Consider the following 23886-nt stretch of genomic DNA (forward strand, 5'->3'; position numbering starts at 1 on the left):
CTTTCCCCACCCCCACCTGCCTTTGTGGTTTCTCCTTAAGTGAAATACATGCCCATCTTCATTCACTGAACTTTAAACAGAGCATTTTCTTTCTTTTTGCACTGACTGAACTGAGGACCTCCCACATGCTAGGCAAACCTTCCACCACAGAAAGATAAAAAGAGCAGAGTTCTTATCTTTCCCTTATCTACACTGAGAAAAAACATATTTAGATCATCCACCAAATAATAATTGCCTATTACAGCAAGTGTGAGCTTACCTCATTTCCAGCTGCTGATTTGCTCCCAGGTCCACTGATTGTAGGCAAATTCTAGGGCAGTGCCCACTGTATTCCCAGGAATGAGGACTGTCAAGGAATCCTCAGTGATTTGCTGGGAAGAAGTGGTCCCTGAGCTGACTAGGAGGAAATCTAAATTAACTGCACAGGTGCTATAAGCTCCATATGGGTAACACCCCTCACATCCCACCCCCTTCTGTTCCCAAATACAAATGAGCCACTCCATCTTCTCCTTTCTCCTCACATGCTGCTCAGCTCTAGCCCCACTGGCCTCCACCCCAAGGGAGGTGAGTGTTCTGGGATTCCTGATCCTTAGGTGGGATTCCCCAGACTAGTGGTAACCAGGGCCTCGGGAGATCCCCAGTAGGGGTGGGAAAGAGTGTCAGAGAAAGGTCACCATTCTGCAGGGGCTGAGCTGCTTGCTCTTGGTCAGGATAAACAGGACTCGCCTCAAATAAAGGCTAGCATGGTCCTTTGGGGTGACTTCTCCCCCATATAGAGGACGGCTAGCTGAGGCAATCTGGAGTTGGCTTAAAAATCAGCAACAGGGAGGGGGAACCTCACAACAAACAGTGGTAACAGAAGGTTTGTGTGGGAGGATGGTTAAGTTTGGTCTAAAACAAGCAGTGTCTCTGGTAATGAGCTGTTGTTAGGAAATACGTGGGGCCCTCGGTGCTCGCAACCTCTAAGAGGGCTGGGGTTTTTGAGGGGAAAGGATGGAGAAGGGCAAAGTGAGGTGACACAAGGACTCAAGTGAAATGCACAGGGACACTACAGAACAGTGGGAAAAACCACCGCATGTGTGGCAGCCACAAGGGCCTGCTCTTGAATCCTGGCCCTATTCATATCATTCTGTGACTTTTAGTTAATACCTACCTTCTCTGCATCAAAGCTGGCTATCTCTGAATGAGGACACCTAAGCTATCAGCTGGAGTTCTGGCCAAAAACACTCAAGGACAGTGAAGCACCTGAGGCTGAAAAAAGCAGGGAGCTAAGACCAATCCTGTGCTGGGAGGCAAAGAGGAGGGTGTGATTACCAAGTCTCAGAAGTCACCTGACTGGAGTTGGGTAGCCCTTGGCAGAGAAGCCCAGCCACAGCCAACCCACACCTGGCAGAAGGAGGCCCTAGAGATTTCCTTTATCCTCCGAGTTCCTCCCAGCATCTGCGGTGATCCTGATCAGCAGCCAGGACAGGTCCATAGAGGCTGACTTTCAGGGCAGGTGCAGGGTGAGGAGAGGGCCCAGGGAGTACTCAGAGACTATCCTGCATGCCTGAATACGTGATAAGGCTGGCAGGGAGCCAAGCCTTAAAGTGAGATGATCATCATAAATGCCTGGCACAGTAAACAGTTACTCACTGCCCAAGTGACAGACTTTATGGCATTTACTTATCAAAAAGCCATAATACAACTTTATTCTTAGGTGGTCAAAGCCAGAATGAAAACAAGATATGGTCATCCACTCAAAGTGAAAAACAAAACTTTTACAAAATTGACAGATAACATTTATTAAAACATGTCATACAAAAGGGCATGGTCTCTTCTATAAGAAGAAATATTAAACAGTAACATTCAATTAAGAAAAACCATGCTGTGCACCAAAGACAGCAATTATATAAAGACAAAACTATTCAACTTTTGCAACACAGGCATAACATTTCACAAATACCAATAAGATATGCACCTAATGATAATCTGCTTATCATTAAATGGTTTTGTGGCCTACGAGTCACCTGACTTGCATAAATAAATTTTCTGGAAGAAACATTGGGAACCTCCATAAAAGGAAAGAAGGCAGCAGCAACTGACATGACACAGGCTTCAAGCAAATTAAAAAAAAAAAAAAAAAAAAGTCACATTTCCAAAATGTGTTCCAGCATCTTCCCATAGGGCACAATCAGTAGAGATCTGAAATAAGAAACTTGTACCTTTAAATATGTGAGTAGCAAAAGAAAAAAACACAAACAAACAAACCCTGGTTTCACTGAACAAAGTTAGTTACTCATGAAAGCAACCTAAATCACAAAAGTCAGTGGCACAGAAGGGGGCTGGCGTAACACATCCCTTGGTTTCTGGCATTCCTAAAGTATCAGAGAGTTTACAGGAACAAAAATGAGTGGATTTACTGAAGTTGCCTTCCCCACCCCTACCTGAGGCTGCAGCACACCCTTCTCAAGGAAAGCACAACCTTGCCCCTAACTTCCCTTCTGCAGCAGCTCAGGGTGTGCCAGTCTCTGTGGGAAGGAGCCACAAGGCTTTCCCAATAGTTAGCAGCCTGCCCAGGTCAGTGTAGTTCAACAAATGCCCAGTAGAATAAAGGGGACCCTTTGGGGTAGACTTTTAAAACAAGGGCCGAAAGAGACTGGGGAAGGCAAGATCTAGAAATGGGACTCAATGGTATGAGGCTCAGGAGAGGCTGGGGGCAAGCCCTGGCATCTGAGTCACTGCAGTCCTTCCATAGCTAGATATCTGCTTTACCACGTAGATTACTATAATGTGTCTTGTCTAGAGTGAAAGGCCTAGTCTTTGCAGAATATCAAATGCCACTTGTGGTGCCTTGAAGCCCTTTCCCACTGGGATGAGAGAAAAACCACAGTTAAGACTCAAAGTAGGGGACAAATACCTTGGTTATAGGCCATCGAATGATCCCTGAAAGACTGTTTGGAAAATGTTACTATCCAAACACATTTGGAAGGATAAGGATTTCCTAAAGCTGTGTCTGGGCTGAAGGAGAAACTGAGGGCGGGGAGGCAGGAGTGCAGCATGACCTCCTAATCCTGCAAAGCAGAGTCCACCAATACTGCAGTTCCATATCCAGACTAAGGCTGACACCCAGCAACTCACAGGGCCTGGCTGACCCATAAGCAACCCCCATTTTTACCAAAACCTGAACTACCACAAAAAACTTCAAATAGCAGATGTGAAGACCTTATTTAAGTTCTACATTTTTTTTTTTTTTTGGTACTGGGGATTGAACCCAGGGCCTCATGCATGTGAAGCAAGTACTCTACTAACTGAGCTATATCCCCAGCCCCTTAAGTTCTACATTTAGCAGCTGATGTACATATAAGGATTTCAATAAGATACTCCTCTCTTCAAACACATTAAGTCATAGCACAACTGTCTGCTTCCAAACTGCCACCCAGGGACTGGCCATACTCCTGGCTGAACAAAAGCTCTTTGTCACAACTCAAGATGAGGGTGCTGATTCAGCAGAACTGAAGGGTCATGATTTTCCCAGTATATTTCAGTTTTACATCTCAGACCCTTCTCTCCAAATGTGCTAATACTCAGTTCAATATAATGTTTAATGGGAAATGCACACCAAACTTTCTCAAAGGGGAGAAAATGTCTTGCTAATACCACAGGAGTGGTGATCAAGCTTTCGGCAGAATGGAATGGCTTCACTGACTCAGTATGGATATTAGTAGGAGCAATAAAACAATTTCTCCTCACACATAAAGGCTAGGATCATATAAAACTCACTGGCCTCTAACATGAGAAAAAGAGAAGGAGCAACTGAGCTTGATTGTACAGTCACATCTGCACAATTCCGTCAGTACACAGAAAAAGGCCTGCTAACTGGCAGTTTCAACACTAAGAGAAGATGATATTAAGGTGGCAAACAACCAAGAGGTAATATCTAGTTTCTAGGTTAAAAAACAATATATATTTATATTTATAATAAAATTTTAAATACAAAGTGCTTTTTATATATCGAGAATGATACAGTGTTAGTGAATAGATCCCTGTTTTGTAACCTTGATTACAAGAATTAACTGGTAAATAAGCATTTTCTTTCCCCTTTCCAGACAATGCTCAACGAGTAAACATCTTTGTGTTAGGAGCTTGAGGATCAGAGGCCATTGCCAGCGATGTCTACCATGTTAGATCAAAACCAAACTTTTTAAACAAAATTCACCCAAATCCAAGAAAAATTATTTTTATTTTAAGAAAAAAATTCTACTTAGAAATAAGAGACCAGTTAAGTTTACGGAAAGATGACATAATAGTAGCACCCTGTCCTACCCTGATAATAACCTCAGGTACATTACACAGCTTAGGAGCAGTCTGAGTATACACCTTCTTTTGATCCTAAAACATCTGACCAGCTGGCAGAAAAGGTCTCAGAATAGCTGCTTGTTTGTTGCTGGATATAGCTGTGTGGACTTGTCAATTTATGCACTCATCTGCAACCTGGAAGAATGAACCTGTAGAATATTTGGCTAAAATTAGGACTCCTTCCCCTTCTTGACACACATTGCTGCACTCAAAAGAAACTGGCAGCATTAGCTCTGTGTATCCTTCTAAGAGAGTATCCCCCTCTTCCACCAGTGTATTTTCAAGACTCCTCTTGTGCAGTGTTTTTCCCTCGTGTTTAACCTTTCATTCGTAAGATTCTGCTTCTCCTCAACTGTCGCTCTGACAATAGGAGTGCCATGCAGCACTGTTAACTCCTAGAGCTCACAGGTAACTCAGCCAAGACTTCTGCTCCTCCTTCCTGTGACATACGGTCACAGGCTGCCCTTGCTGGGAAGCACCATAATCTAAGATGGAGCAACAACTGGGGTACTACCTGGCACAGAGGTAAGAGTCACAACAGGCTAGATGTCTCTTAACCGGAGTAGATTTCACTGCCTGGATGCTACATTTAAAAAACAGGATTTGGGGCAGCAAACCAATTAGAAACACCTATCTCTGGCACCCAAAAGAATTACAATTAGATACAATTCAAACTCAAAGTTAGTATTAAAATACAAAACTGTGCCTTATTAAGAGTTTGAAACATTGTGACAGTCGCATCTTACAGAAACTGAAGCTTGTACCATAAGTTGTTTCAGAATGTTTGTTTTAGAGTGTTACCCTCTCAGGATCTCCATAGTTTTAGTTAAAATACTCTTTAGAAAGAATGAAACCAAAGAGAGCTCTGTTAATCAGTTTCTCATACTAGGAATCACATTATATGTAGCTTTTACATAAGTAGCATTTCATTCAGTGAAGCAGCTACCAAAACAAACCCACATTTCCTAAGTATCTATAGTTAAAGCAAAATAAAATTTCAACATGACCTTGTAATAATGAGTGATCAAAAACTGCTGCCACTGCAATGGAACTGGTAGGCTGGAGTCCAGTTCCAAGTACAGGTGTCTCTATTACCAAGTCGACCTGCTTCAAACACTACTGGCTTGAAGGTTTCCCTTGCCAGCTGGGCAGTGGGTTAACTTATCCCCATCGCCCATTTCAGGCCAAGATTGAAACATACAAAGTTGAAGAATTAGATTTTTTAATTGGCCTACTTAGAGCTGGTCTTTCAGAAATATCTTCCTTTTTTTTTTTTTTTAAGCCTCTCTCATAATAGCAAGTAGCACGCATCATCTGTGCCCAGATTTGCATTAATTACCATAGTTTATTTTTGTGCATGCCACTCAAGGGCCAGATCCTATTTTTAGTTAGCCTCAGTTGTATTCTGCTCAGCCTTTGCAGCTTCGTAGGACTTGGTACAAGAAGTCACATGCCTGTGGAAACTGTCCCTCCACATAAATCTCTTTGCACAGATATTACACTCATACGGCTTAATGCCTGTATGAATTTTCATGTGGCCCACGAGATGGTGCTTCATTTTGAATTTCTTACCACAGACACCACAACCATAAGGCCGAAGACCGAGGTGCATGCTCATGTGTCGATCTCTCTGACTCTTGTGAGTGAAACTTTTCCCACACTGACAAGGATACAGCTTGTCAGTGGCTGAAAATCCTAAGTGGGAAGCTTCTTCTTTAATCCCTGTCACCATTTCAATATTCTCACTATAGCCTGCTGCAAGGGCAGCCTCCTGTCTATGCCCAATGAGATTCCCATCTGACCTCTCTCCAGAAAATTCTTCCATGGAAGAGCCATAGAAATCCACCTGCTCATCGTAGTTACTTTCATCAGCCTGTTCGTCAAACTCTGCTTCCACCTTCTTCTCCCCAATGGGAAAGTCCTCCTCCACTCCCGAAGGCTGCACCGAGTGCTCTGTCTGCATGGTGTTGATGGACTCGGTGACCTGGTGCTCATCGTAGGCTGCATGCACATCCATGCCCTCGCAAGCCTGCTCCAAGCGCTCAGGTTTCACGTGGATCCAGCGTTTGTGAGCCATTATGCTAGGCTTGCTATACATGGGCCGGGTGTAGTGGAACTCAGCGCTGTCACTGGCTCCCTCCTCCCCATCCTGGCTTGCCATTTCAGTACTCAGCCGGTCATGCTCCGTCGACGAGTTGCTGGGCAGGTATTCATGCTCCGTGAGCTGAGACGACAGCTCATCTTTGGTGCTCTCCTCTTCATTCTCACCATCTCTCAGTTCTTGGGCTTTGGGGAAATCAGTGTGGCTCCCAGAACCCAACTCAAAGCTCTCTACCAGGCCATTGTAACTACTGCTGCTTGGAGACTGGTGGTCACTGCCATGATTTAGCTTCTGACAAAGGACTGTAGGGTTTCCCTCTAAAACCTCAGTGCATTTGTCCACCACATGCCACATCTGGAGGAAGCTGGCTGCTGTTAAGTAACTAACGATTTCTGGAGCAGGCATTACTAGGCGTCCTGTGTAACTAGAGAGGAGAATGTTCTCAAACACTCTTGGGTTCATCACATCAGGCAAAACAATTCTCCTGCTGTTTTTCAGAAGTACTTGGTCACAAAAGTAGGGTGAACTGGCAGCAAGAACAGCTTTGTGTGCCCGGAAAATGTGGCCTTGAACAACAATGGAGACGTCACATAATTGTCCTTGCTGGCGCTGCTGGTTCAGTTTCTGCAGAATGGTGCTAGAAAAATCAGGAAACTCGACTCGAAAAGAGTTTGTTCCAGGCTCCATTTCATCACAAATCTTGTTTAGTACTATAAGAGAAAGAAAAGTTAGTACTAATTCCAGCCCAAAGAGACACTTATTCTATACCCTTCTCCGTACCTAAGAAAACTAAACAAAGTTCCAAAGTTCCAAAAATTCTCCTTGCCTACGGGCACTATTGCAGATATGAGAGTGTCAAAAGCCAGAGTCACCCACAATCCTTCACAGAATTAACTCTTGATTTGCTTCTGTGTGTGAGAAAACAAAATCCACAGTGATTGTATTTGTAAACTATAAAAATCCTCTAGGTAAAACAAAGTAAATATTTCTAATTAAAACAAACATGATTCCTACGAAAACAACTGAATTTTAAGACTCAAATTCAATTCACATTTGACCAGCTGTGGTGAGGGAAAGAGCAAAGAATTGTGGGAATAGGGCTGTGGGTATAGCTCAGTGGTAGACGGTGTGCTATGCACGCTTAAGGCCCTGAGTTGGATCCTCCGCAAACCTCCCCTCTTGACACACAAAATAGTTGTGGGGGGAAGGAAACACAGATGCAAAGGCACTCAGGCAGGAATGAATCTGGCAATTCAAGTATCCCATAGGAGACTGCTAGGCTAGATTTCAGGGAGGGTGTGAGAATCAAGGGAACTGGAAACATTGTACCTTTGGTCTCTCAACACCAAAAAGGGTATATTCACTGAGGCCCTGAACAATGCAAGTTTCTCTAGCGGCTGTGGGAATTTTAGCCCTTGAAGAGGTTTTAAAGAAGTGAGGCTAGATGAAGTTGCAAAGCAAGGTACTCTGTCTATTTGGTGGTCTCCAAATGGGTTATAGAGCAAGGGAGACAGTAAATATTGTTTCTGCTACTAAATAGAATCAATTAAGACATAGAGCTACTACAAAGAATAAAGGATTGCCTGTGTTATTACTGTACATACATCTTATGGGACAAGTCCTACATTAGAGATGATTCTTAACAATAGCAGCACATGATGAGCTCTGCTAGGGATCCAGCCTATGCCCCATAACTCTATAGTAAATTAAAGCACACAAAAACACTCAAATGCCATATTTGATACTTATCAAACATCTCTACATATCAAGTCTTCTATGTTTGAGATAAAGAATCAGGCAATTCAAACAAAGACTGGAAGTTATTCTTGAGGGATAAGGAGAGGTGATAATAGAAGAAATGAATGTTTCTTGAGTAATTATATGCCAAGGACTGCACATCTTTTTCTACTTTAGTCTTTATAATTACTCTGCAAATGTAGGGCTTGATATTCTTAAGTTCAGCTATTTTAAGTAACTTTCCCAAGGTTAAAAGCCAGTTTTTAGTAAGTTGGGATATGAATTCAGGTCAGTATGACTCCAAAGCCTGTGGTATTTTTCCCATCATCTCACTCTGTCTCCTCTAACTTGCCAAAATGCCAGATCAGTTATTAATAATTTTAAGATAAGGACAATATTTTTGGAACGAAGAATTATTTATGGTTTTATACATCTTAAAACATTTCACAATAATTTTAAACAAAGATCATGAGGGCTGGGGATGTGGCTCAAGCAGTAGCGCGCTCGCCTGGCATGTGTGCGGCCCGGGTTCGATCCTCAGCATCACATACAAACAAGGATGTTGTGTCTGCCGAAAACTAATATTTAAAAAAAAAAAATCATGAGATTATTTAGGTTATTTGTAATTCTAGATTTGTATAGACTGGAGGTCTAAATGTAAATTCTGACAACTACATCTGGGTGAACAGATTCTCTCAGCTAGTTCTCACCACTATAGAATTTTCATTTTAACTATTTAAAAAAGAGAGGGCCAGGCACGGTGTCGCAAGCCTGTAATACCAGTGGCTTGAGAGCAGAGGCAGGAGGATCATGAGTTCAAAGCCAGCCTCAGCAATTTAGCGAGGTGCTAAGCAACTCAGTGAGACCCTGTCTCTAATAAAATACAAAATAGGGCTGGGGATGTGGCTCAGTGGTCTAGTGCCCCTGAATAAACAAAACAAACAAACAAATAAATAAATAAATATACACACACACACACACACACACACACACTCAAAAGGGGGGGGGGAGGACAGTGCATGCACATGTTAAAAAAATTATACAAAGTATTAAAAATCTGCTACCATTTATTCATCCAATGGAAATTACCTTTGACAAACTCCTGTATATCTTCCTAGAAATTTCTGTGTACATATATCAGAACAAATCATATATATCCTTTAAAAAGCCTCATCAAAATAGGTTGATTACCACTTTTTACTTTGCACTTAGCTTTGTCATTTAATATATCTCAAAGGCCTTCCCACACACTAGCCCCACAACAGCTACTCATTCTGTTTTTTGGCTACACAGTTCCTGGTCCACGAATACATGCTAATATAAGCAGTTCTCATAGAATTTCACTTGTCTAGATTTTTAAAATTACAAGCAATGCTACAATGATTATTGGCGTACCTTTGAAAATATCTATGGGGCAATTTCCACCAGTAGAGTTGCTGGGTCAAAGGACTGCACCATGAACATGCTGATATGTATTACCCAAACTACTTTCCAGAAAGCTTGTATCAAGTCACACCTTCACTAATAGTAAATGACAGTGTCAACTTCCCACACTCTAAGATTGGCTATTATTAAACAAGAAAAAAATGTTGCAAATCTTGTAAGGGAATAATCCATGATTCATTGCTACTTTAATTTTGTATTTCCCTAATTATGAGTAACATATCCTTTGCTCAAATAAACTGGGAAATTAATGTTGATTTATAAGATCATTTTGTAAATTCAGAAAATTAAGTTTATCATTTGTTGCAATTCTTTTTCTGTTAGCCAAACAGAACTTTTTGCCACAGTGAAATTCATGTAAAACAACCATTCTTTTTCCTTTTATGGCTCCAGAATTTTGTGTCAGACATAGAAGGACAATCCAAACTCCAATTTTTTTTTTAAATATAAGAGAATTCCTTATTTATTTTTTTCTTGGTAACATTTAAAAAGGCATTTAAACCTTTAATACATAGTTTACTTTGTTATGAAAAGTAAAGCTGGAACCTAGCCCTTTTCCTTCCAAATAGCTAGCCTATTTTCCTAACACCATTTATTGAATAATTCATCTTTTCCTCAAAAAGTTCAAGTATCTATTGTGGAATTCTAAACAACAAGACATTTAAAAAGAGTTCTACAGAAATAAATGCCATAAATGAGGTTATGGAAAATAGAGTAGGAAGCTCCTCCACCAACATAATTGAGAAGCTGGAAAATGATGATTGGGATCACTATTTCAGAACTCTGAAAGTGATCAGACATAGCAATGAAGAGAATGCTGGACAAAGAGAAAGACTGCTGAACTCAGAAGAAAGTAGTGTGTGCACCCACCATTCCTTAGCCCTGCCACACCTGGTGGCAAAGAGACCTGTATTCCTAGAGCAGTGGGCTGATGCCAGGATGCACAGTATGGAGCCTGTCCTCCAACCAAGTGGGGTTGGGTACTCTGGCTAGCCCGGCAGACCTGCACAGGTTTGTTTTGGCCTCCTCATGATACAGTGACCTATTACCTAGCCCTATTACCCAGTACCTTAGAGTGACTTCCCACTGGCATCTATTATAAGATTTAAGAACAGATGGACCTGGACCCAGAGAGAGAGAGAGACAGACAGACAGACAGACAGAGAGACAGACACATACACTTGAGGAAATCGCTAGCAGGTCACAGGCTGACTGCATATATATGGAAACTTCAGTGACTGCATGCAACTAGGAATACAGACTTTGCAAAATACTTTGGGAAAGTTCCAGACAACTGCAGATTCAACAAGTAGCAACAACAACAAAAAAAGTCCCTAGGGAGGAGGAGAATCTGATTTCGAGTTACAACAATACTCAAAATGCCCAGATCGCCACAAAAAGTCACAAAGCATGCATAGTAAAAGGAATATATGGCACATTCATAGGAAACAATAAACCATGCTGAGGAAACTGAGACACTGACTTTTACTATGGTTTGTAGTGTCCCCCAAGAGTTCATGTGCTGTAAACTTCATCCCCAAATTAATATGCTAAAGGTATCTGGAGGTGGGGCCTTTGGGAGGTAATTAGCATGGTGTTAATACTTCATAAGAAGATTAAGAAAGATCTGAGCTAGCATATTTGCTGTCTCTGTCTTGCCATGTGGTTTCCCATCTCACGTTATGACGCAGCAGGAAGGCCCTCACCAGATGCCAAGCAGATGCCAGCATCACGCTCTTGGACTTCCCAGCCTCCAGAACTACGGGCCAAATAAATTTCTGTTCTTTATAAATTACCTGGTCTTGGGTATTTTGCTATAGTAACAGAAAATAAACCAAGACATAATTACTAGTCACAGATGTTCAATCAATTGTTTTAAATATGCCCAAAGGACTAAATAAATCTATGAATAAAGAACTAAAGGAAATCAGGAGAAAAACATCAATAAGGCAATAAAAATTATAAAAAGGAACCACATATCAATTGTGGAGCCGGAAAGTACAATAGCTGTGTTGTAAGCTGAATTGTATCCTCCCCCGCCAATTCATATGTTGAAGCCCTATTACCCAGTACTTCAGAGTGACTCTAATTGGAAATAGGTCCTTTAAAAAAGTGATTAAGTTAAAATAAGGCCATTTTGGTGGCTCTACCACAACATGACTAGTGTCCTTTTAAGAAGATGAGATTTGGACACAAAAAGAGACAGCATGGATGTACACATTTAAAGAAAAGACCATGTGAGGCCCAAGTGAGAAGGCGGCCATCTACAAGCCAAGGAAGAGGCTGCAGGGGAAACCAAACAAATCAGCACCTTGATCTTGGACTGCTAGGAAGTCAGAAGGTAGTGGGATGACATCTTTAAAATACTAGAACAGGCACAGTGGCACATACCTATAATGGGGAGCGACTAGGGAGACTCAGGCAGGAGAACTGTGAGTTCAAAGCCAGCCTCAGCAACTTAGCAAGGCCTTAGGCAATTTAGTGAGACCCTGTTTCAAAATAAAAACATAAAAAGGACTGGGGATGTGGCTTAGTGGTTAAGTGCCCGTAGGTTCAATCCCTGGTACCAAAAAAAAAAAAAAAAAAAAAAAGGAGAAAGGTATTTCCAGGTAAATAGAAACTAAGGGAATTCATTACCAGTAGACCTGCCTTATGAGAAATGCTAACAGGGGTCCTTTAGGCTGAAACATAAGACTCTTAGACTGAAAACTGAAGCCACATGAAACAACAATACTGGCAAAGACAAGTAACTACTTAAGTAAATATAAAAGCCACTATTATTGTACTTTTGGTTTATAATTCCTATTTAAACATGATTTAAAATAAAAATGCACAAACCAATAATTATAAAACGATGTTAACAGGCACATAATATATAAAAATGCAATATGTGACAATAACAAAATGTAGGCAAGGACAGGAGATAAACAGGAGCAGAGTACATATGTTGAAAATATTTGATATTACTTGAGTTAGGTTGTTATAAGTTTAAAACATAAATATTAAAGTGGGGGAGAGACAGTAATAGAGGAAGTGAGGCAGCTAAAAGATAGAAATAAATCCTTATCAGCAATCACTTTAAATGTAAATGGGTTAATCTCAAGAGATTGGAAGAATAAATTAAAACATATGATTTTTTTACATGACACTTTAGACTCATTTTAGATAGGAAGATACAAAAAGTTGAAAGTAAAAGAATAAACAAAGAAATTCCATGTAAAGAGTAACAAAAGGAGACTTAGGATGGCTGTATTATCAGAATCATCAGGTTTTAAGTCAAAACGTTACAAAAGACAAAAGGACCTCATACATTAAAAAGATGTCATCCATCAAGAAGGTATTCTACAATTATAATCATATATAGAGGACTCCAAAATCATAAAAGGCAGAAATGGATAGAACTGAAGGGAGAAACATAATTTTATAAGTGGAGACTTTAATGCCCACTTTAAAAAAAAAAAAGATTTTTTTTAGTGTTGACAGACCTTTATTTTATTTATTTACATGCAGTGCTGAGAATCGAACCCAGTACCTCACAAATGCCAGGCAACTGCACTACTACTGAGCCCCAGCCCCAGCGCCCACTTTTAACAATGTTCGTAAGGGATATTGGTCTTTTTTCTACTCATTGTTAAAAGTTAGATATTGAAGTTTCCACTTATTATTGTAAAACTGTAATTCTCCCTTCAATTTTATCCATTTTTGAATCCTATCCAGATACTGCCAATCAAAATCTGAAGCATATTATAAGGATCAATCACCATGATAAAGTGGGTTTTATTCTTTGCTATGGTTTGGATGTGAGGTGTCTCCCAAAAGCTCACAAGTGAGACAATGTGAAAGGGTTCAGAGGGGAAATGATCGTTGTGACAGCCTTAACCCAATCAGTAAAATAATCATCTGATGGGATTAACTGAGTGGTAACTAAAGGCAGATGGGCATTGGGGACGTGGCTTTGGGGTGTATATTTGTATCTGGCAAGTGGAGATCTCTCTATTTCCAGATCATCATGTGAGCTGCTTCCCTCTGCCACACTCTTCTACCATGACTTATGTTCTGCCTCACCTCGACCCCTGAGAGATGGAACCAGCTTTCTACGGACTAAAACCTCTAAAACCACGAGTCCCCAAATAAACTTTTCCTCCTCTACAAATGCGCTGGTCAGGTCTTTCACTCACAGCAGTGAAAAAGCTGACTAAAACATTCTTGGAATACGAGGATGGTTCAACATAGGAAACTAATTAATATATCTCATTAACAGAAAAAAAAGGGGGGGAAAGTTCCACATGATCATCTCAATTGATACAGAAATAATATTTGACAAAACTTAACACCCTGTCATGATAAAAACAGTCAAGAAACTGAGAGCCCTGTAGAAGAAAACTGTCTCAATATAACAAAACTGTCTCAATATGAAAATCCCACAGATAACAACATATTCAACAGTGAGAGAATGAAAGCTTTTCCTCCAAAATCAGGAATAAGACAAAAATGCCTGCTTTTACCACTTCTATTCAACACAGTATTGGAAGTTCCAGCCAAAGCAATTAAGCAAGGAATAAAGACATTTAAATTGGAAAGGAAGAAGCAAAAATTATCTATGTTCAAAGCTCACATTGTTTATAGAAACCCTTAAGATTTCACATAAAATTGTTAGAATGAACTCAGCAAAATAGCAGAATACACCATCAACACAGAAAAATCAGTAGTTTCTATACACTAACAATGAAGGACCCAAAAAGACAACTAAGAAAAATAATTCCATTCACAGTAATATCAAAAAGAATAAAATACTTGGGAATTTACCAAGAAGATAAAAACAAAACTTTTATACTAAAAACTACCAAATCTTGTGTAAGAATTAAAGAATCAGAAAATAAATAAAAAGACATCTCCTGTTTGTGGGCTAGAAGATTTAATATTGTTAAGATAATAGTATTATCCAAAATGATACATGGATTTGTTACTGTTTGGATCTGGAATATCCCTCAAAAGCTTATGTATTGGAACCACAGTCCCCAAAGCAGCAAGATTCAGAAATGGTGCTTTTAGGCAATGACTGGATCATGAGGGCTCATTTAATGGATTAATTTATTGATAACGGAATGAACTACTGAGAAGGGGAAACTAGCTAGAGGAAGTGTGCCCTAGAAGGATTTATCTCCATCCCCACTTCCCTGCTGCCATGAGCTGACCAGGCTTCCTCCACCATGCCCTTCTATCAGGATGCTTCTCTGCCTTACAGCCAGCTGACAATGAGCTGAAAACTCTGAAACTGTGAACCAAAATAAATCTTTCCTCCTCTAAGTTGTTCTTGTCAGGTATTTTGGTCACAGTGACAAAAAGCTGACTAACACAAGATTCCAGTCCTATTAAAAACCCAGAGGTATTTCTGGCAGAAATGGAAAAATTTTATCCTAAAACTCACATAGAATTTCAAGAAACTCAGAATAGCAAAACGATGTGTGGGGAGGGGGACAAGGAGAACAAAGTTGGAAGTCCAATTTCAGAATTTACTACAAAGCTATAGTAATCAAAATAGTGTGGTATGGGCAAAAAGATGAGCATAGAGAACAATGGAATAGAATCGAAACCCAGAAATAAACCTTCACATCTATGGCCAATTTGAACTGTGATAAGGGTGCTAAGGACATTCAAAGGGGAAAGAGCAGTTTTTTGAACAAACAGTGCTGAGGACTCTATATACCCACATGCAAAAGGACCTCAAAGGCTGGACCCTTACCTTATGCCATTTACAAAAATAAAGGATCAAAGGCTTATATATATTTAAGAGGTGAACTATTAACTCTTAATATGGGCAAAATTTAAATAAAGTAGACTTCATCAAAATTAAAAATTTGGGGGCATCAAATGATACTATCAAGGGATGGGGTACACCTCATCATGAGTCCCTCAATTTGGTCCCCAGAAGTTAAAAAAAAAAAAAAAAAAAAAGATGCATCAAGAATAAAGACAACCATGGGATGGAAGAAAACATTTACAATCATATATATGACAAGAGTCTAACCTAGCACCCAGAACATATAAGGAATTCATCCTACAACTCAATAATTAAATGACAAACCAATTAAAAAGTAGTTCAAGAACATGAATGGATATTATCTAAAGAATACAGACAAATGGTAAATAAGCTTAAGATGTCACATTAGCCATTAGGCAAAACCAGAATGAGAAACCACTTCACTCCTACTAGGATAGCTATAATAAAAAGTCCTTTGAGCTGACAAGCACAAAGGTGCTGACAAATGTCCACATACTGCTGATGGAAATGTAAAACAGTATAGCTACTTTGGAAAAGTTTGGCAGTTTCTCAAAAAGTTATACATAGAATTACCATATGCTTCAAAGTCTACAGCTAGGTATATACCCCAAACAACAGGGATTCAGATACTCATATGTAAATGTTCACAGCAGCACCATTCACTACATTGCCAAAAGGTGGAAACAACCCAAGTATTCACCAAAAGATGAATGGATAAGCAAAATATTACTCAGTCCCAGAGAGAAATGAAATTCTGATGTTCCACAACATGAACACTGAAAACATTATGCTCACTGAAAGCCAGACACAAAAGGACAAATGTGAAATATTTAAAATAGGCAGATTCTCAGCACCACATATAAATAAATAAAAATAAAGGTTCTGGGCCTGGGGTTGTGGCTCAGAGGTAGAGTGTTCACCTAACACGTGTGAGGTACTGGGTTCAATTCCCAGTACAAAATAAAGTAAAAAACAAAGACACTGTGTCCACCTATAACTAAAGAATAAATCTTTAAAAAAATAGTTTAAAAAAAATAAAGGTCCGGGCTGGGGATGTGGCTCAAGTGATAGCGCGTCCGCCTAGCATGCGTGAGGCACTGGGTTCGATTCTCAGCACCACGTAAAAATAAAATAAAGATATTGTGTCCACCTAAAACTAAAAAATAAATAAATAAATAAATAAGGTCCATCTACAACTTCAAAATAAAAAAAGATAAGATTACAAGGGGGACTAGGAAATGAGGAGTTATTTCTAATGGGTGATAAAATAATTTTCAAAATAGTAGTGTTGGCTGTACAACACTGATTGTAATTAGCACCACTGAATTGTACACTAAAAAATGGTTAACATGGGGTTGAGGATGTAGCTCAGTGGTAGAGTGCTTACCCAGCATGCACAAAGTCCTGGGTTTAATCCATAGCATTAACAAAAAAAAAAAAAAAAAAAAAAAAGGTTAAAACAGCAAATTGAAAGTTATATATATATTTTACCACACAGAAAAAAAAAAAAAACTGGAAAAAATTGTCATTTTTTTTTTTTAACTGTGTCAAGGTGGTAATGATCCTTGAAGTTTACTAAGTATCTGAACTTTGCCCTTAAATTTGGGTAAATGTAACATTTCTCCACATTCTCTGACATTAGTAACATATAAAAATCTAAAATTCTCTTATAGGTTTTCCTGCTGTCTAGTAATATTTACACACTCACAAGCAACTGTAACTATATTGAGTACAGTTGCTGTTTCAATTGGTTAGAAGATTAACTCACTAAAAATACCCCATAAAACACACAAGGAATTATGGGGAAATACTGTTGTCCTTGGAGAGTTTAAATCTGGTAGAGCAGATAAAACACATTTATACAACATTTTATGCAAGGCAAAGCCTGATGAAAGTACCATAAGAAAATCACAAATCCACAAGGAATTCAGAGGGTACCTGGCATACTCTAGAGTTGTATGTCCCATTATTATACATTTTGGTGTCATCAGAGTAAAAAGACAACTTGAAGACAGGCATATAATTCTTCTCATCTACCACAACCTTACAGAAATATGGAAAAATTCGACTGATTTCTAGAACTTAGGGAACAGTGTTATCTACATGGCACAATCTTTTAAGAAATTTAAGATACAGTGGATATGGATCCAGATTGAAGGGAGACATTGCAACTTCACCTCCTGCTCCAGGCAATCCTGGTATAGTAACAGTAATTCTCAGGGTGGATTAGAACACCCCTTCATTTGGAGAGCCCAGAGCTAAAAGTCAGGGTAGGGTGGGCCATGGGACAGGCAGGTGCTACAGATTGACAACATTCAAAAGTGGTGATATTAGGATCTCAAAGGTTGCACATTGCCTCAGCAAGAAAATACCTTAATCAGAGGGCTGGGGCTTAGTCATTCAAATGACCATCCATCATTTATCAGCAGGGCCTAAGAGACAACAGAGGCTCCTATCCTAGTATCACAATTTCACCAGCTCAAAAGAAAGTGCACAGAACCCAAGCCCTCTGGAGAGTGCCTGAAGCCTAACCCCCATCCCCAGCTATTCCACTCAAGCTAAACCCTGCTGTCAACATGGCTCAGCCCTATATCCAGCTTATGAACTAATTAAAAGTTGGTTCTAACAACATTTAAGTGTGCAATGAAGGACACAAAACAATTCACAGAGGAGTAAAATTTCAGTCCTGAACAGAATGCTTCCCTCAAGAATAAAAATATTACAACCAACAAGGGTCTGCAAATAGATTCTACAATATCAAAAAAGAAAACGACAAGGAATAGGCAAAAATACATTTTAGATAACACTTCTTAAATTGATGTTTTCCATCAGCTTTAAGAAAACACAGTCTCTTTGAAGTATAAGGAAGATGAAACAAAATAGTGGAATGATATGAAAAAAGAGGATAAAGAAGAAATTTATACAGGTCACAGAGAACATCAATAAATTTCTGCCCCAAACAAAAATACACAGAGCACATTTGATTACATGTGATTACACAATGTAATAAAACTAGAAATGTTAAAAGTAGTGGGGAGGAAAGGGGCAAGAAAATAAAGGTGGGAGAAAATCTGCTAATAAATGTTATATGAAATCCTAGTATCAAAACTAGACAACAGAGGAAAAAACTACAAGCCAGGGCTGGGATTGTGGCTCAGCGGTAGAGTGCTCCCCTCGCACGGGCAGGACCCAGATTCCATCCTCAGCACCACATTAAAAAAATAATAATAATAAAGGCATTTTGTTGTGCCCATCTACATCTAAAAAATAAATATTAAAAAAAAAACTACAAGCTGGTCCCATTTATTAACATAAAAAGAAAATGGTAAGTTACGTGGCATTCTGATTTATTTGCTTTAATCCTCATGGCTATAGTGCACTGAGTATGGTAAACTGAAGAAACTGAGTTACTGGTCCCATTACATGGAGTGTAAGATCTTACATTATGGTAAAATTGCCATCAAAAGTAATTTCAGGGGGGCTGGGGATGTGGCTCAAGTGGTAGCGCGCTCGCCTGGCATGCGTGCGGCCCGGGTTCGATCCTCAGCACCACATATAAATAAATAAAAAGATCCATTGAAATATAAATAATTAAAAAAGAAAAATAAAGCAATTTCAAGAGATCTCCTTGGCTTTCTTCCGGTTAAGACCAACCCTGGCAACGAACAGATCATTACCTATACTTTCTTTTACAAGTGGCAGTGAGTGGTTGGAAGAAAAGATGAATGGGATTACCTTGTTGAAGGCTGAGTTTGAGCATTAAATGTGGGCACTGGGGGAAGCACTGAGAAGTTCAGAGTGACATGCTACAAAACATGGTTCAAGAAGGTTAATCAGTTGATGGACTAAAGCAAAAGAAGTCTGATGGAGAGCCTAATTAAAGTGCATATGCACACACACACACACAAATGGTTGCCCCCATTATCTGAAAGGGATTGTTCCAGAACCCCCTCAAAATTCAAAATCTGTGGATGCTTCAGTTCCTCATATAAAATGGCATCATAATATTTGCATGTAACTTATACATGTCCTCAAGAATACTTTGGATCATCTTTAGATTATTTATAATACTGAATACAATGTAAACGTTAGCTCAATGGTTTTTAAACTGCATTGTTTAGGAAATAACAACAAGGAAGAAAAGTCTATGCTTGTTTAGTATGGCTGCAATTTTTTTCTGAATATTTTCAATCTGTGGTGAATTGAAACCATGGATGTAAAACTCACAGATACAGAAGGCTGACTGTATATAATGTGCTTTGCCCACACCATAGGACAATGTCTAGGCAAAGCACTTGTCCATTTGTTAGGTCCTTTTAATATTTATTATACAGAATAGGCAATAGAGACCAAGAGGCCCATTTTATTTGCCTAAGGTCATTGTATGGTTTGGATTTTTAATGTCCCTAGGAAGCTCAAGTGTTAGGCAATGCAGGAATGTTCGCAGGTAAAGAGTCATAGCCTTATCAGTGAATTAATCCACTTAATGGATTAATAATATAAATGGATTACTGGGTGGTAACTATAGACAGGTGAGGTGTGGCTGGAGGAAGTAGGTCACTGGTGACCCACCTTGGACTGTATCTGTCCCTGAACCCTACTTCCCAGTCCTAGTTGCTATGAGCTAAGCAGCTCCCCCACCCCATGCCCTTCTTCCATGATGTTCTGCCTCACCTCAGACATAGAGCAATGGAGTTAGCCAGTGAAAGAGTGAGCCTAAAATAAACTTTTATTCTTATAAGTTGTTCTTGTCAGGTATTTTATTCACAGCGATGCAAAGCTGACTAACACAGTCACATATATAGTAAATTTACAGTACTTGTTCAGACCCAGTATAGTCTGAGAGGTGGAATGGTACGGAAGGTAACAGTGAATACCATTTTCATGTATAGCCTAAACAATCTATAATTTAGGTTATAAACAATATATTCATACACTCCAGAGACTTCACCAGCCTCAGACTTAATTAGATATTAGCAATTTATTTTATCTTGCACATAATTAAGAAAAAAAATCCAACAGCAAGTTTTTCTAAAACAAATATACTAGTCTCAGTTCATTCTCTCCACCCTTCATGATAGCCATCTGGCTTTTTAAAAGCAGAAGATAAAGGGCAATAATACTGAAGAATCCCTGAACTAGAAGACCTTCAAGATCCATTCCAACTCCTATGAATTTAATAGTAGTCACTATTTATTATTCGGCTGAGGAGGTGTATATTGAGTTTTATGCACCATTTAAACAAGAACTAAACATTTGAAAAGCACAGATATGGCAATATAACAGGAAAGCCAGGCCCACCAGCTACTTGTCTTGAAGCCCTTCCGAGATTTCTTTAATCAGAGCATATGGTAATTTGCATGCTTGCTATAGAAAGCACATTTAAACACAGTAAATGTTGCTTTAGTAAATTTAAAGTCTGGCACAAATGTACAAAAATACCAACACCCCATGCCTACCAAAATTCTTTACATTAGCCAAATGCTTTACAATCTACGAAGTACACTATGTAAACTTGGGTCTTGAACACCTCTGTTCTACCATCATACTCAATTTAAAGAGAAGTAAACAGAGTTCAGATTAAAAGACTGTCCCTGGTTACCCTTCTTATAAGAGGCATGTGAAGATTCAAACAGAAGTGTAACCAAATCTAATAATCTCCGATTAAAATAAAAAAAATTTCCCCCAAATTAAATGCTCTATCAGTGCAAAGTATGGCAGTGATTGGCCTTTTAAGTGTGCAACATCTCCTCTTCAGAAGAGAAGAATCATCTGGTCTAAAGTCATTAAGAATCTTGACAAACTACATCATTATTTTTGCTGAAAAGAGAAACAATTACAGTAAATGGTTTTAAAATTTGTATCAAAGGCAACTTTATAGCTTACCTAAAGTAAAGCTGTATTCCTGGGATAAAGTTCCTTATGCCATGGCCATCAAAAAACAGTATGAATGAATGAGGAAGAAACATTCATTTCTTGGTTTTGCTTCAAATTAAATCACATCGACTTCTGAAAGGAAAAATTATGTTGAAAATGTAAGAGATGCTGGTGCCACCAACTCTGTACATGTGCCTCCCTAGTAAACACTACTTCTGTGAGTAGCAGAAAGAAAACTAATAAAGACTGGTGTTTTTGGTTGGATGAACTTTCATTCTGAAACTTCTTAGCTTCTTCATTTGTATTTTTTATTTGATTTAATTTATCTTCTTTGAGAGAGTCTTGCTATAGTCTCACATTACAGTCTTTGATTTGAGATATTGTCTTGCAAAGATAATGCAGGGTTTCTATCTACTCCTTGCCTAATTTCCTTTAACGTTAATATTTTACATTACTATGGCATCTTTGTTAAAAGTAGGACACCAGCAATGGTCAATGCCTATAATTTTGTAGAATTAAAATATTCTTTGGGGGACAGTGATGCAGCTTAGTGGCATACACCAGGCTCTGGGTTCAAAAAAAATTCTAAAATAATAAGTATCCTTTAGAGGAGTACTTTTGGTCTCCTGACCATTGTCAATAAGCATTCTTGTATCTTTTTCTAATTGGAAAACTTGGAAGAATTTAATAAACTCAATTTTGATTTTTTTACAATAGTTCTTTTTTAAAATATATTTTTAATTGTAGTTGGAAACAGTATCTTTATTTTTTATTTTTATATGGTGCTGAGGATCAAACCCAGGGCCTCGCACATTCTAGGCGAGCGCTCTATGGCTGAGCCACAACCCCAGTCCCTCAATTTTGATTTTTAAAAGAACAAGCCAGGGGGGCTGGGGATGTGGCTCAAGCAGTAGCGCGCTCGCCTGGCATGCGTGCGGCCTGGGTTCGATCCTCAGCACCACATACAAACAAAGATGTTGTGTCCACCGAAAACTAAAAAAAATAAATAAATATTTAAAAAAAAAAAAAAAAAAAAAGAACAAGCCACCTACTTTATATGAAATTTGATTTATGACTCCCTTCAATTTTAAATCACAGCTGAATGTCTTAAAACTTCTAAGGCAAAACATTCCCTTAAGGTAAACTTTGAAATTCAAAAGAGAAGACATTGTTCTCCAGTTATGTCATTTTTCTGTTATACTTCAATCAAATCAAGGGTTTTTATGTTTTGTTTTGTTTTTTATTTTTGGTGATACGGGGATAGAACCCAGAGGATGCTCTACCACTAAGCTACATCCTCAACCCATTCTATGTTTTATTTTGAGACAAGGTCTTACTAAGGTACCCAGGCTGGCCTGGAACTTGTGATCCTCCTGTCTCCTGTATCTGCCTTCAGAATAGCTGGGATTACAGGCCTGTACCACCCTACAAGGAGATATTTTTAACAATACTTTCATATGCAAGAGAATTCAGGGTAAGATATTCAATAGAAGTACTCATTTCAATAAAATTATTAACTACATATCAAGATATAAAAGTTTTTTCTCAGTAATTACTAATAAGAAAAAAGTCTATTTGCAAATAAGGTGAAAAAGAAAAGTTCATGAAAAATGAATATAAAGCACTGACTGAGTCAACTCATTTTAAGAAACACCCTTTTTCACATTTTAAAATGTTTGAAATCAGGATGTGATCACCAAGTGGCAGTTTTAATAGTTGTCACTGCCTTAGATAACGCTAGAGTGTTTCTGATGGCACAAAGGATGATACCATGTGGAAAAACTATGGATACACCTCTAGACTGAAAAGCATTCAGAAAAGCTGGGGTTAGAATGTTAAGTTTAATGAGCACTTATTTATTTAATGAGCAACTTATTTTTACATATTTTCCCCTTTAATACATGCATTAGAAAAATGTATTGACATAGCTTTTTTAAAGTCTAAAAAAGTTAAAATGTTTCCAATAAGAATAAAATAGTCCAAAACGATAGCAAAGAGTTTTGTTACAGCTTAACTGTAATTTAACTGGCAGTATTTTTCTCTCCTTGGTGTTACATAAAACAATTGATGGCATTTAAGATTCAATGAAATATGATACTAATTCAGCTGTTATCTTATTAGAAAGTTTGATAAACTACCCTAAAGTCAAACTGAAAGCTTAAAGAACAAAATACAAAAACAAAGGCATCTCCCATAAGAAATAACACATAATTTTGTATTACAGTAACAAAAGGGCTATTTTTCCAACCTTACAAGCTTTCTTCATATAAAAAGTAAAATCTTTTCTTAAAAGTTTCCTCCTTAGGCAGATTTCTGCACTGATTCTGAAGAAGGTGGAAAGAGCAGAGCCAGGATAGGAATCTGCTGCAAACAGAAATCTTGAAGATTTAAACCAAACTCTTTTTCAAAGGCCCTCAGGTTAACCCACTGCTGTGAAGAGTAGGCCTCAATAAACAGGTTCCACTAGTGTTCCTAACAAATTTTTAAAATATATTTAAAAAGAGCATACTGGTTTCAGGAGACTCCAGTGAGTACTTTTTGTGTGTTTATTGTGTAAAATATAAATAACATAAAATCATTTAAATCTGTAAGTGTACAGTTCAGTGGC

At 38.6% G+C, this 23886-nt stretch overlaps 1 protein-coding gene across 1 annotated transcript; it reads right to left on the reverse strand.

Annotated features, from left to right (window-relative positions):
* Window positions 1-1645: 1645 nt before the first annotated feature.
* Zbtb43 (zinc finger and BTB domain containing 43) lies at window positions 1646-22052 on the reverse strand. Its single transcript, XM_015497578.2, has 2 exons — window positions 21288-22052; window positions 1646-7149 (listed from the first exon to the last, which is right to left on the reverse strand). The coding sequence occupies exon 2, from the start codon at window positions 7124-7126 to the stop codon at window positions 5723-5725; it is 1404 nt and encodes a 467-aa protein (XP_015353064.1). The 5' UTR covers window positions 7127-7149; window positions 21288-22052; the 3' UTR covers window positions 1646-5722.
* Between the last annotated feature and the right edge of the window lie 1834 nt (window positions 22053-23886).

This window comes from Marmota marmota, unplaced genomic scaffold, assembly GCF_001458135.2.
Source record: "Marmota marmota marmota unplaced genomic scaffold, marMar, whole genome shotgun sequence".
Taxonomy (NCBI): Eukaryota; Metazoa; Chordata; class Mammalia; order Rodentia; family Sciuridae; genus Marmota; species Marmota marmota.